At 37.2% G+C, this 14424-nt stretch overlaps 1 protein-coding gene across 1 annotated transcript; it reads left to right on the top strand.

The window, feature by feature from the left end:
• Positions 1 to 9312: 9312 nt before the first annotated feature.
• LOC143540805 (3-hydroxy-3-methylglutaryl coenzyme A reductase 1-like) lies at positions 9313 to 13149 on the top strand. Its single transcript, XM_077033782.1, has 4 exons — positions 9313 to 10432; positions 10944 to 11125; positions 11207 to 11553; positions 12663 to 13149. Exons 1-4 carry the CDS (start codon positions 9384 to 9386, stop codon positions 12903 to 12905), a joined length of 1821 nt encoding a protein of 606 aa, XP_076889897.1. The 5' UTR covers positions 9313 to 9383; the 3' UTR covers positions 12906 to 13149.
• The last annotated feature ends 1275 nt before the right edge of the window (positions 13150 to 14424 follow it).

The following is a 14424-nucleotide window of genomic DNA, read 5'->3' on the forward strand; positions in this document are numbered from 1 at the left end:
TTTTCGTGTCAGGTCACCAGTAAAATTCCTTAACATCTTTATACATCTTATCAGTACCTGGAGAATAGAATATTTGGATTTGTGTGCTTCATCAGGAATAAGTTCACGGATTTTATGAAGTGTCGGAATCCAGACACGGTTTTTATAATAGAATATTTCATCAATTTTCTTCTCAGAATTCTTTTCGTTCTCATGTATTTCTTCCTTTTCTAACTGGTCTGCTTTTAAGGCTTCGTCTTGTGCAACACGAACTTGTTCGATTAGGCTACTTTGAACAATCATTCCGAGTGCTCGTACCCTCAACGGTTTAACTCCGTCTTTTCGGCTTAAAGTATCAACTACTATATTGGCCTTTCCCGGATGGTATTTAATTTCACAGTCATATTCATTTAATAGTTCTACCCATCTTCTTTATCTCATATTCAGCTCCTTCTGATCAAATATGTGTTGTAAGCTTTTGTGATCGGTATAAATGGTACATTTGGTGCCTTACAAGTAATGTATCCAGATTTTCAATGCAAAGATAACTGCTCCCAATTCCAAGTCGTTGGTCGTATAATTCTTCTCATGTACCTTTAATTGTCGGGAGGCATACGCTATTACTTTCTTTCATTGCATCAGTACGCATCCCAAACCTTTACGAGACGCGTCATAATAGACCACCAATTCACCAGTTTCATCTAGAAGGCTTAATATTGGAGCTTCACATAACTTTTGTTTTAACGTTTGGAAGGCCATTACCTGTTCTTCTCCCCAATCATACGTTCAATCTTTCTGAGTTAGGAGGGTTAAAGTTTGAGCAATACTTGAAAAGTTTTCAATAAATCGTCGGTAATACCCTGCTAATCCCAAATATTGGCGAATTTCTTTCGGCGATTTAGGTACTTGCCAATCTTTAATAGCCTCAATTTTACTGGGGTCTACTTGGATTCTTTGATGATTCACAACATGTCCTAAAAATTGGACTTCTTGTAGCCAGAATTCACATTTTGACAGTTTGGCGTATAGCTTTTCTTGTCTCAATAATTCTAAAATTACCCGCAAATGTTGTTCGTGTTCCTCCTTACTTCTCGAATATATCAAAATGTCATCGACAAACACTATCACGAATTTGTCGAGGTAGGGTTTGCAAACTCGGTTAATAATATTCATAAACACTGCAGGTGCATTTGTCAACCCAAACGGCATAAACAAAAATTCATAGTGACCATATCGAGTTCGAAAAGCTGTTTTTGGTACGTTTTCTTCCTGAATTCTTACTTGATGATAACCATATCTGAGATCAATTTTCGAAAAATATTTCGCATCCTGAAGCTGATCAAACAAATCATCAATTCGAGGTAAGGGGTATCTATTCTTTTAGTCACTTTATTCAATTCCTGGTAATCAATACACATCCGAAAACTTCCATCTTTCTTTTTCCCAAATAACACTGGTGCTCCCAAGGCGAATAACTAAGTCGGATAAAACCCCTGTCTAGTAACTCTTGTAACTGGTTGGATAGTTCTTGCATTTCAGAAGGTGCAAGTCGGTAAGGTGCCTTAGCAATGGGGGCTGCTCCCGGTATCAGATCAATACGGAATTCAACTTGTCGGGTCGGTGGTAAACCAGGCAATTCATCGGAAAATACATCTGAATACTCGTGTACCACTGGGATGTCTTCTATTCGCTTTTCATCGGGTTCCCTAACTGTTACGCTCGCCAAGCATAATGTACAACCTTGGCACAAATACTTTAATGCCTTAAGTTGGGATACTAGAGGCAGTACAGTACCAGATTTCTCACCTTGAACAACCATTGCCTCATCATTCAAAAGAGGTATCCTAACAGTCTTATCCTTACATACAATTTCAGCTTTATACTTAGATAGCCAGTCCATACCGACTATAACATCAAAACTTCCTGTTACTACATGTGGGTCTTGTCGCGCTTCGTCCGATCCTTTTACGAAGGCGCGTCCCCTAGCTGGATTGGAAGTTGATGTTTGCCCTTGGTTTTGTCCTTTTACTACATCGGGATTCAATTTGGGGCAGTGCCTCCTAAAGTGTTTCGTACTACCGCACTTATAACATATCTGGAGGCTCATTGAAGATGGGGTTTGTTGATTAGATTGTTGTCGAATTGGCTGGGGACTAGGTGTTTGTGAACGACGAGGTTGGGTTGTTTGAAACTGTCGGTTTTAAGTATTCATTATAGTTCTACCACTTGGGGCATAATGCCAAATATTTCCGCCTCTTTGACATATGGTCATTCGACATTCTCCAGTATGATGCAACTTACACTTTCCACACATTGGCAATAACCCTTTGTATGTATCTTGTTTCATGACGGAACTGGTCATAGCATAGTTTTGAGTGGTAGGGCAGATTCGTTTATTCTGAGATTTCACTTGTGTTCTAGAGGTATAACTAGTTCGTTTCAAACCGGACGATTCTCCTGGTACTCTTAATACATCATTTCTTGTAAGGTCAAAAGTAACGACGCTGGCTAGTGACACGACACTTTCTAAAGTTGGGTGGGCTGTGGAATTGACTATACTTCTCACGGCTGGGGTAAGTCCCCAAATAAGTCAATTCATTGAAACGATTTGTGTAACTTAAATGATCAGCGCCTCTCATTTTCAAATTCAAAAGTTCGTGTTCTAATTCCTGGATCTCATTTCTTGGGAAAAATTGTTCTAATACGAGGGTTTTAAGTTCAGGCTATGTCATACTGTTAATCGTTTCTCTTCCCTGAGTTTGTACAATCATATTCCACCACATCAAAGCATGATCCAGAAACATACTAGTAGCGAATTTGACTATATGCTCTGGTCAACATTCACTAATGTTAATTATGGACTCGGTCTTTTCAATCCATTTCACCAATCCGCTAGGTCCTCAGTACCACTGAAATTTAGAGGTCTACACGACATAAACTTTTCATACGAACATCCTCGACGCGGGGAATTCGTGCAACCAGAAATATTAGTATATAGTGGGGGAGTTATATTCGTGACAATATTAGTATTCAACGGGTAAATAGAATTCGTAGCTGCATTAGTGTTCGGCGGAGGTGTAGTATTAGCGGTTGTATCAGTGCTCGACAGTTGGTTAATGGTTGTATTTTCAAGTATGCCAGCAGTAACTAGCGCTACAATAGTCAGTATCACTACTTGTAGTTGGTGAGCAATCATTTCGCCCACCTCCACCTCAGATATAGTATTAGTTTTCTCCGGGGCCATTCTATAACAATAATCATAAACACACAGCTATGCCAAAGAACACATTTGTATTACACATAACTATTATTGTGCGTATGTAATCTAAACCCAGCGCATGGACTTAATCTGGTATAGGCCATCGCTTAAATAGACATACTAGAATTTGTCACTTTATAGAGGCTTAACCCGGTAAGGGTCAGTGCTTGTAACAATAGTAGATTAAAAACATCCTCCATGTCAGCGCAATATGCTACTACTAGTGCTGCATGGGGTATCAAAAGACTACGTACAACAAACCATACTACTTTTATTTATATTTATCCATTTGTATATAATACAATAACCACACACAAACAACCATTTAGGCTGCAATAATTGCTTGACATCCGCATAACTTGGTTGTCACTCTGTCCAAGAGCCGTCAATAATGAGTGTCGGATCAATGTAAGTTCATCACTACTTGTTGTATATCCAGCATGTAATCGTATAGCTCCCGTCTTCTTTGTAAGTTGATAATTATAGCTATTAAGTGCCCTAGTATCTGATCAGTCAATATAGCTAACCAGGCTGGGTCGGCTAAATGGGGAGGTTCTTGATTGGGTATAGGTATACTCCGTGTAGGGAAATGTATCTTGGTAACTAGGATACGGAAGGTTCTTCCCATATGATAAGTCAATATGGGTGGGGAAGGCATACTATCAGGTGATGGTACACTCGTACGGTCAGTCTGACTAGCTCTGTGAGTGGGTGTAGTCACCGGGGTATAGTGTGATAATGGTGTGGTAGATCTAGGAGTTCTAGTGGTAAGTACTGGTGAATCCTATCTCATGATTAGGTGATGTTCTAGGGGAATAACTGTCTCATCTATAGCCTGATAAGTAAGGCTTATCAATGGCGCCTCATATGGAATCACCTCATTTCTCTCATTTCCATCTGTGTTCTACATATCTGTTCTCCTCTTAGTCTTTTTCCGGTTCTTCCTTCTCAAGAGATAGTGTTGGTACTTGATCAGTTGCATCATATTTGGTTCTCTGCATCCCTCTGTACCAAGGTTATTATAAGAATAACAATTCTTGATAACATTAATTAAAATAATGTATAATATTAATTACAGTTTAGTACTTACACGTATTCGTACACATTAGCACAGATAATCCTTTATATAGATATATATTTATTTAATATTATATTTTATACACATATGTTGATGTTTTTACCTATTAGATTGTTCAACGACTCCTTCTCGAATTCCCTCGTACAAACAAGTCCGTTATTAAGTTCCGGACCATAATAACCCACTTGTCCATTCGAATTCATCCCGAGAATCATCAGTATATGTTATTTAATATTATTTTATTCCCAGAGCTAATCGAGCCTAAGGTTATATTAGGGAATCCTAAGGGACATCCTAATTCTTTATAACCAATGGCTCTGATACCAACTTCTGTCACACCCCGACTAGGTAGCTACGGAAGCGTAATTTGGGAATGTAACAGATAATACTGGTATCAACCACATTGTTTATAAAGAAATTCAACAAACTAATTTACATCATATCACATGGGTTGGTACTATGTTTACAAATTAGGTGAAAATAACATAACCAGTTCACGGGCTTTTTATTCATTACTATGTATTTGCATCTAATTACAGCTATTCAACTCTGCTTCTAACACCAAGCATGTAAGCAATTCATTCCAACTTCGGCTTACCTGAAAAGCATGTTAAAACGGGTCAACTACGTTTAGTTGGTGAGTTTCAAGTTTCACGAGTACGAACAAAATCAGTATACGAGTTCGTAAAGTTCACAGTATGTATGTATATATGTATGTGTATGATGTATTATACTAAGCCACAAGTGAAACCGAAACGAGCTAAAACACATGGCCACCCCTGCCCATGCACTCCCGTTGGCATTTAACAGCCACTTTGCCCCAAGTATGTACTATGTCTAACACCACATAGCAGTATGTAATAAGTTTAAATGACAATGTGCAACTGGGTTAACATGTTCCGGCATACCCCACCGGCCCTGTCAGTTGGGTTTGTCAAACCGATAGTACTATCCACACGTCACCGGCACGAAGTTAATCACTTGTGTTTGTGGGGACTTTCAAGTGTTAGTACTTAGATAATCCACATCATCACACGTTTCCAAGTATATAAGTATATGTAAACATGCTTTCCACCCCAAAAGTTCGTAAAAAAGTTTAGAAAGTGGGGTCGTGAAACTCACCTGATCGTAGTTTGAGCGGGTAATACGTGTCAGTAAGTAATATGCCTCGATTATAGCTTGAATCCTATAACCGGTATCGTACTGTTAACACTAGTACAGTGTTTAAGTTAAATCGGGCTGTATAACTAGTCTGGGTATATATGTTAGGCCCAGAACATGACCATAGTCTTAGATTGTGACGTTGTATACTATGAAATGTTCAAAATCATATTTGGCCCTGTTTCACCGTTTTCCGAGCCTAGCCAAGTTGATCGTTTATGCGTTTCGGGATCATGTAAGATCACACAAACTTAAGTCAACATATTGATTGAATAAATGATTTGATTTATGAAAGAATTCTGAAGTTTCGGTATCTGGTTTGATTGTAGGGTTCGTTTCCGTTTTCTTACGGATTTGATTATACAAAACGCGTACAATCCATCCGAATTGTCCGGAATTCTCGTAAAAAGTTCGTTTTTATCAAATTCATCCAAATATACAATATTTGACCACTTTTGATATTTTGACATACCAGTCAGTCCGTTAAACACAAAACTGTCCGCTTCGTTAAAACAAATATAGTTTAAATCTTTGATTAATCATAATTAATTATGTACTTATATATAAATTATGGAAATTTTTGTAAAAATAAACTAAAATATGGAGAATTTTATATAAATATTTTCAGAAATTTTAAGATTAATTATCTATTTATAAAAATTCATTAAATGTGTTATAATTAAGTAACAAATAGCCAGTTTATATCAAACGACATCCGAAAAATCCGATAATTTTTCCAAGTGGTCACAATACCATGAAATAGCTCTTGCAAAATCTCCAGAATCTAACTCTTTGGCAAATTGTCTTTTTGTGTGTTTTTCGGCTGTTAAAACTCGATTAAAACACAATTGCACAAAAAATACTTAGACATCTCCAAATGTTCCCAAATTTTTCCAGTGATCTTAACGTAAAATTTATGGGTCCCAGACCAAATTTCATAATTTTTCATGAAGTTTAATTATTTTTCCTGAATAAACGCCAATAAATGGTAATAAATTCGCCAAATATTCTCCGTTTATCAAAAGATTACCAAATTTGAACAGCGACTCACTTATGTGATCCCTGATGTCCCTGAAAAGTTTCATGTCCTAAAAACAAGCATGCCACAATCGAAGCACAAACAGCCCCTAAACGAGTTAACCGGTAATACCTTGTCGGTTTTCGGTGATTTTCGATAGTTTAAACGACTCTCCAGGTCTTGGGTTGCAAACTCAGTGTATCTAAATATCATATAACATCAAACCAAGCATAAATCATCCATTGGACAGCCTTGTTAACTAGGGTTTCGGTTTTGGTTTCAAACCGAACTTTCAAACCGTAAAAACGTTGTATTGATGTTCTAATCCGCGTTTTTGACCAAAAATCTATATGATACTGCTTTGTAGACATGTTTAACATCAAAACATGATTTTGCTTGATTTTTATGGTTTTTTGGATGGTTAAACATGTTTAAAACTAATCAAGACTTAATTTTTCATATTTAAACTATATTAACCAAGCTTGAAATCACAAGAATTTGGATGTTTACCTTAAGGGTTTTGGCTTGAAGATGAAAAGGATCAGCAGAAAATTGGTTTAGTTGGTGTTGGTGCAAAATATCTCTATTTATATATCATTTACAACCAAATAGAAAGAATGGGGTGTTTCCCTTTTTGCGTCCGGAAGAAGGGAGGGGCCCAATGGGCCTCTTTTTGGCCCATTGGTACCTTGGTTTTCGTGCTACGCGTAATCTTCAGTCCAAAATTTAATTCGTGTCCGGTTTTTTCGCAAGAAAATTAATTCGGGTGTGAGAAATAGCGCGAAAACGAGTGTTTTTCGACTCATTTTTTCAAAATAATAAAAACATATTAAAAGATTGTAAAAACCCAAAATATTTTCACGAATTGCTTAGAACATGTTATATAGGTGTTTTATAAATCTTTTTCGGCTTGACGGATGCTAGAATGCTCGTTTTGATGTTCACGATAGCGTTTAAACTTATAGCGTATCAATAAACGAAACATTTTTTGTTTAAATGGTTTTAAATGTACTGAGGCCTAAATATCAATATGTTAGCCACTATAATATATATATAACTCGTATATGACCCCTCAGTATATATACGGGCCATAATCGGAATCGGTCGATTACTCGTTTAAGCACTACGAATTAACCGATTTATCGTTTACTCGCTATGTAGTGAATAAGGTATACCTCGTTTTGTCACGAATGTCATAGGCAGTGTAGCTTATAATCAGGGCAGCATCCGCTACCGCTCAACTTTTCATCGGCAGTGTAAATTATTTTCTTTTTGGGTCGTTTTCGTATTTCACTACCCTTGAAAAATATTATGTTACCCTTATTTGTTTAAAGGTCAACCAATTTGAAAGTTTAAACTAAATAAAGCACAGGCGAATTTATAACCTAAAACAAATAAACAGGCTCAAACAAAATGATGATTTTGTTAAGCCCAAAGCAAACAAATTTACAGCCCAAACAAATAAAAAACAACTGATCTTTTTTTTTCTTTTGTCTAAACTAGAAACATTAAACTGAAACAACCTCAAATATAAACAGGTTTAACAAAATCATCATTTTTTAAAAGTTTAAATCGAATAAAGTTCAAACAAAGTTTATAGCCCAAAGCAAATAGAAATCATTAACATTTTTTTCTTTGTTTAAAAGAGCAATATCAAACAGATGCAGGCTCAACAAAATCATCATTTTTCTTTGAAATTTTTAATACTGTTTTGGATATGCAAATTCATGAACTTGAAAAGAGATTTAGTGAGTTCTCAACTAGTTTGTTAGAAAATATGTCTGGTTTAAATCTTGACATATCTAATATAGTGGCATTTTCGGAATTGTATCCGAATGATTTTAGTAATGAAGAAAAAGGGTGTATTTCGGGTGATCGTAGGACCTTTTACCACACATTAAAGAAAGATGATATATTTGCAAAATTGGGTGAATGTGTGACCTTGCTCGTGTAATAGTGGAAACCGAAATGCACACTACTTTTCCTTTGGCTTATCGAATATTAAAGCTAGTGTTGGTTCTACTTATTGCAACTTCAACCGTTGAAATATGTTTTTCTAATATAAAGCTTATCAATATGGGTTTACGTAAGCGAATGCGTGTTGAGTATTTGAAGAATATTTTAATTTATGTAGTCGATAGAAGTAAAAGAACATAATGTAATGGCTTGATTTTAAGCTTTCAAAAACCGAATAGGAGAAATTTGCACCTTATGTATCATGTTTCTATTTTGGTTTCGTTTACATTGTATAAATACAACAGAAATTTTTTTTTTGAACGTTACCCCTTAGATTTATGTCCTCACCTAAGGCCAATGCCCGTGAATACTCACCTGAAGTCACGACAGTATGGTGAGATAAAATCCGTTCAGTTCAAGTATCCAACTAGTGACACCACCTATTCGTCACCGAAAATTAAATGATTGGGGACAGAAATCGAACATGGGTCACATGAAACATCAAGTATCTCCTTTATTACTCCACCACGAACTCACTGACACCACTCATCCGAAACATAAATAAAAATTTTATCTTATATCATTTTCTATTGGCGCAATCGTTACGTATTACAAAATCTAAAGAAGGAAACATTTAACATGTCAATCGTGTTCAAACGAAATCGAGACAAGACAATGACATGTGACAAATTCACAAGTCCTCCTTAGCTTGTCCATTACGAAAACCATACAACAAAATTTAAACCAAAATATAAAAAATAAAAAAAATATAGATGAACGCCACGTGTCACTAACTCACACAGTCAAACCAACAAACACACCCATAATAATAATAATATTATTATTGCCGTACGTACACATCCGAGTCACGCACCCGTGAAACCACCGATCAACCGCCGCCTCTTCTCAACCGCCACCACCACCACCATTTCATGGATCTCCGCCGTCGTCTACCTCCTAAACCTCCTTCAATAACCCACCACCATAATAATAATAATAATAGTAACAATAATAATATTAATAAACCCAACAAACCCATCACCACCGTAACCGTTTCCGACGCATTGCCGCTTCCGTTATACCTAACTAACGGAATATTCTTCACTCTCTTCTTCTCTGTCTCTTACTTCCTCCTTCACCGTTGGCGCGAAAAGATCCGATCTTCAACACCTCTTCACGTCGTCACCGTCACCGAACTCACCGCCATTGTCTCCTTAATCGCTTCCTTTATTTACCTTCTAGGCTTCTTTGGCATCAATTACGTTCAACCCATCGTCGAAAACGACGTCGTTCGCCATTCTAAACCCAAACCCACCATTATTATCCCCAAATCATCAATACCCACATCTTTAAATCCCAAATTATCAATACCCAGAAGCTTAAATCTTGTAAAATCTCAAGAAATTGACAAATTTGCAATACCCAGAAGTTTAAATCTTGTAAAATTTCAAGAAAACGAAGAAATTGTGAAATTGGCAATACCCAGAAGTATGAAATCGGAAGCGGATGAAAAGATTGTGAATTTGGTGATTTCCGGGGCGATTCCGTCGTATTCGTTGGAATCGAACCTCGGGGACTGTCGGAGAGCGGCGGGGATACGGCGGGAGGCGGTGGAGAGGAAGACGGGGAAGTCGTTGGTGGGTTTACCTTTAGAAGGGTTCGATTACGAGTCGATATTAGGACAGTGTTGTGAAATGCCTATAGGTTATGTGCAGCTGCCGGTTGGGATTGTGGGGCCTTTGTTGTTGAATGGGAGTGAGTACATGGTGCCTATGGCGACAACCGAGGGGTGTTTGGTGGCGAGTACGAATAGGGGGTGTAAAGCGGTGTTTGCTTCGGGTGGGGCGACTGCGGTTTTGTTGAAGGATGGGATGACGAGAGCGCCGGTCGTAAGGTTTGGGTCGGCTGCCAGGGCGGCTCATTTGAAGTTCTTTTTGGAGGATCGGATTAATTTCGACGTGTTGAGTATTGTTTTTAATAAGTAAGGTTTGCTACTTTTAGTTGTGGTTTGATTTTTGTGAATTGTCTGTTTATGGTAGATAATGATTCATTAATCACTTATCAGATAGATCATTGCTTGAAATGTGAGTAGGTTTTTGTCTAAATATTGCTATAAAAAGCCTGCATTTTGTTTGGAAGATATTAATTACACTAAGATTATTATTATTATGTTATGATCATTAGAATATGTAAAAACTTTTAATTTTACTAAGTTTAGGGCTTTGTCTGCTAGCTGTAGTTACACCGAGTTAGGGCTTTCCGTTAGGTGCAGCATTGCATTATGTATGGTCTTTCTGCTGAATGCAATGACATGATATCATAAATAGCGGTTTATGATGTGATAGGTTATTTGACATTGTTTGGTGTCACGTGTTTTTAAATTAATGTTGCGTGTTCGGTTTCCTTTTATAAGAATACTATTCTTTGGCTGCTATATACCTACTTGCAAGAAAATACAATTTTTGATTGATTATTATTGTCTCCTATACCAGATCGAGCCGATTTGCAAGGCTTCAAAGTATTCAATGCTCAATAGCTGGAAAAAATCTATACATCAGATTCACTTGCAGCACAGGCGATGCAATGGGGATGAACATGGTGTCAAAAGGTGTCCAAAATGTTTTAGATTTTCTTCGCATAGATTTTCCCGACATGGACGTGATTGGTATATCTGGTGGGACTTCAAATCCTTTTAACTTTTATTTGCTGACATTATGATAAATCATGTTTTGACATGTGTTTCTTGTCTGCATAGGAAACTTTTGCTCAGATAAAAAGCCGGCAGCTGTGAATTGGATTGAAGGGCGAGGAAAGTCGGTTGTTTGTGAGGCGGTTATTACTGAGGAAGTGGTGAAGAAGGTGCTGAAAACTACAGTGCCTGCACTTGTTGAGCTTAACATGCTTAAAAACCTTGCGGGTTCAGCTGTTGCGGGTTCACTAGGAGGGTTTAATGCTCATGCTGCTAATATTGTTTCAGCTATTTTTATAGCCACGGGTCAGGACCCGGCCCAGAACATTGAGAGTTCTCATTGTATTACTATGATGGAGGCTGTTAACGGTGGAAAAGATTTGCATATTTCAGTTACTATGCCTTCCATCGAGGTATTCACTATTCACTGTTATATAGTGTCTTTTTTTTATACTCATTTTCTTGATCTAGAATTGTTGATGATAGGAAGTCTTGAACTTTATAATGGTTTATTGGCAATTAGGGATCATGGGCTTTCAAAGAATAAAATAACGTCATCGGGTGTAAATTAGTTGCATTGTTGATTGGGCTCAAATGTTATGCTTAAGATAGTTTTGTAGACCCCAACCGCACATGCTTTTAGTTGAAACATTTCCACTATTCTGTGATAGGAATTTAGGCTTGTAAACGAACCAAACGAACGTTAAAGGGACATGTTCGTGTTCGTTCATTTACATTAGCCGAACAAACAATCGAACGCAAAAAATTAAACGAACATAGCTTTCTTGTTTGTGCTTGTTCGCTAAGAAAATGAGTGTATCTGTGTTTTTTTATGCTCGTTTGTCAGTAGTATAAACGAACGGTTCACGAACATAAACGAATGAACATAGATGAACACGGATAGAACAACAATTAAAATTAGACGTTAACATCAATAAGCCGTGCCTGAAAAATAATAAAACTACACCAAATTGTTGTCGGTATAAAAAGTTTAACTGAATATATAAATGAACAAACCATAAGCACACGTAAGCTGACGGACATAAATGAAGGTAGATCAACAAACATAAACGAGCGTAAATGAACTAACATAAACATGCGTTCACGAACATAAATGAACGAATGATACACGTGTTCATGTTCGTCCGTTTAACTAAATGAACAAAAATTTGTGTCCATGTTCGTTTGTTTATAAATAAATGAACATAAACAAACTTCCTACCGAACAACTCATGAATGGTGCATTGAACGTTCTGTTGGTTTACAGGCCTAGATAAGATCATGGATTATAGATAGAGTTGGCAAAATGGGAAGGTTAACGGGTCAATATTGGGTTCTGACTTAACAGGTCATTCATATACAAGTGTCGGCCCGGAAATCTTTTTGTGCAAGTTTTACGTTTTCTTTATGATGAAAAACATATTCTAATAATAATCTACGTTTTCGAATTAAATCATTTGGGTGGTTTTATGTGTTGAAGATACACTTTGGTCTACTTTTGACCGGCCGGTGTTTGTTTCAGGTGGGTACGGTGGGAGGTGGGACCCAACTAGCATCTCAAGCTGCTTGCTTGAACCTACTTGGAGTAAAGGGTGCAAGCAAAGAGTCACCAGGGTCAAATGCAAGGCTTTTAGCAACCATAGTAGCGGGTTCGGTTTTGGCGGGTGAACTATCTTTAATGTCAGCCATTTCAGCCGGTCAACTCGTTAAAAGCCACTTGAAATACAATAGATCTAACCAGGATATGACAGCAATTGCATCTTAGTTGAGTATATTAGAAATAGTTTTAAGTTAATGATTTGAGTTCTGGCAGACAGATGTAAAGACCACGATCACGTGAAGTGATGTCTCATAGCCGTACCGACGATTTTTCCCTAACCTTCGTATTCTTGGGTCCAATTTGAACCCGTGTTCATGTTATATGTTGGGTCCACATTCTTGCTCAATCTTTGTTAATGTGTAGTACAAAATACAGGGCGAGTGCGAATTACGAGTTATATGAGTCGATTTATGTGACTAGTGGGATTAATTTTAGCAACATGATTACGAGTTATATGAGTCGATTTATGTGTGACTAGTGGGATTAGTTTTAGCAACATGTTTCGTTTTTTATTCGGTATGCAAGACTTTAGTCAGCGGTTAATGAGTTCAGATATCAACTAGTTTTTGACTGTCAGCGCCTTCTATTGTAGCCAGGGGTGTGGAAATAGCTCGTGATAGCGAAACTAGAATAACAATAAGTACCCGATGGTGACTGGCATGGTGACTGGTATAACGTTCATGTGATCTAGAGGCGAACTCAAAGCGGTCTTAACGGTAATGATGAAAACGATTGTAATAAAACCTCATGCCGTTAGATACGTGTAAGAGAAGCATTTGCAGTACAAATGTTATTATTAAACTTATGATAGCTTTTTAGACTTTTTTAAAGGTTTTGTAGTTTTGAATACTTCTGGGTATTCGTATATGTCTGAGTAACGTATGATCACTTTTAGAATGAAGTATTCACTTTTAGATACGCGTAATAGTATTGGAAGGACACATGTTATTATAACTTATGATTGCTTTAAGATTTTTTTAAAGGTTTTGTAGTTTAGATACTCTCGGGTATCTGTCTGAGTAATGTACACTTTTAGATTGAAGTATTTGATAATACAAAAAAATCATGTATAGTAAATACTGTGTAACCCAGGTGTGGGGTCCTCTTACATTAAGATCCTCGGTATAAATAAGCATGAGGGGCTAAAGCATTGGACACATGCAAATGTCACTTTCAACTATCTTCATGAACCCCTCTTCTCTCTAATAAGAAAGAAACCGAAAATACTCCTCATCTTCTAATTAAACAAGCGCCAAAGTTGTGTGTAACGAATTATGTGGCGGGCCTGATCATGGGTTAATGACATTTTCTTGAAACTGGTTCTTTAACGTCGTAAAGCTGAATCACCCAGTGGGCCACAACTCTCAACACTTATCTGTCTTCACTATTGCGTTTGTAAAACCATCACAATATTTAGTTGAAACAACACAAATCTTTATGAAGGAGTGTCAGTTGACGGTTATTTAGCTATCTTAGTAGTAACTCTATCACCAGGGAAATCCTGCAATAGTAATTTAGTTACTGATGAAAACCGATATGTTAGCTGTAATTACTGTTGATCGCCCAAGTTGCTGTTGATACGCAACTAGTGTGGACCAACTAGTTACTTCTAAGACCGTGGCCAATAGAAGATGGTTAAATGTCATGCCCCCAAAGAGGGGAGATGCCCCTTGGAACCCCTAGT

The sequence above is a fragment of the Bidens hawaiensis genome, unplaced genomic scaffold (genome assembly GCF_021521415.1).
Source record: "Bidens hawaiensis isolate Kalapana, Puna unplaced genomic scaffold, B.hawaiensis_p1.1 tig00012335_1, whole genome shotgun sequence".
In the NCBI taxonomy this organism is placed as follows: domain Eukaryota; kingdom Viridiplantae; phylum Streptophyta; class Magnoliopsida; order Asterales; family Asteraceae; genus Bidens; species Bidens hawaiensis.

What these genes read in the sequence shown, in the direction of transcription:
- LOC143540805 (XM_077033782.1), top strand. Translation starts at nt 9,384, where the DNA reads ATGGATCTCCGCCGTCGTCTACCTCCTAAACCTCCTTCAATAACCCAC. An exon ending in GGACGTGATTGGTATATCTG is followed by an intron (nt 11,126 to 11,206) that starts GTGGGACTTCAA and finishes TTGTCTGCATAG; the next exon opens with GAAACTTTTGCTCAGATAAA. An exon ending in TTACTATGCCTTCCATCGAG is followed by an intron (nt 11,554 to 12,662) that starts GTATTCACTATT and finishes TGTTTGTTTCAG; the next exon opens with GTGGGTACGGTGGGAGGTGG.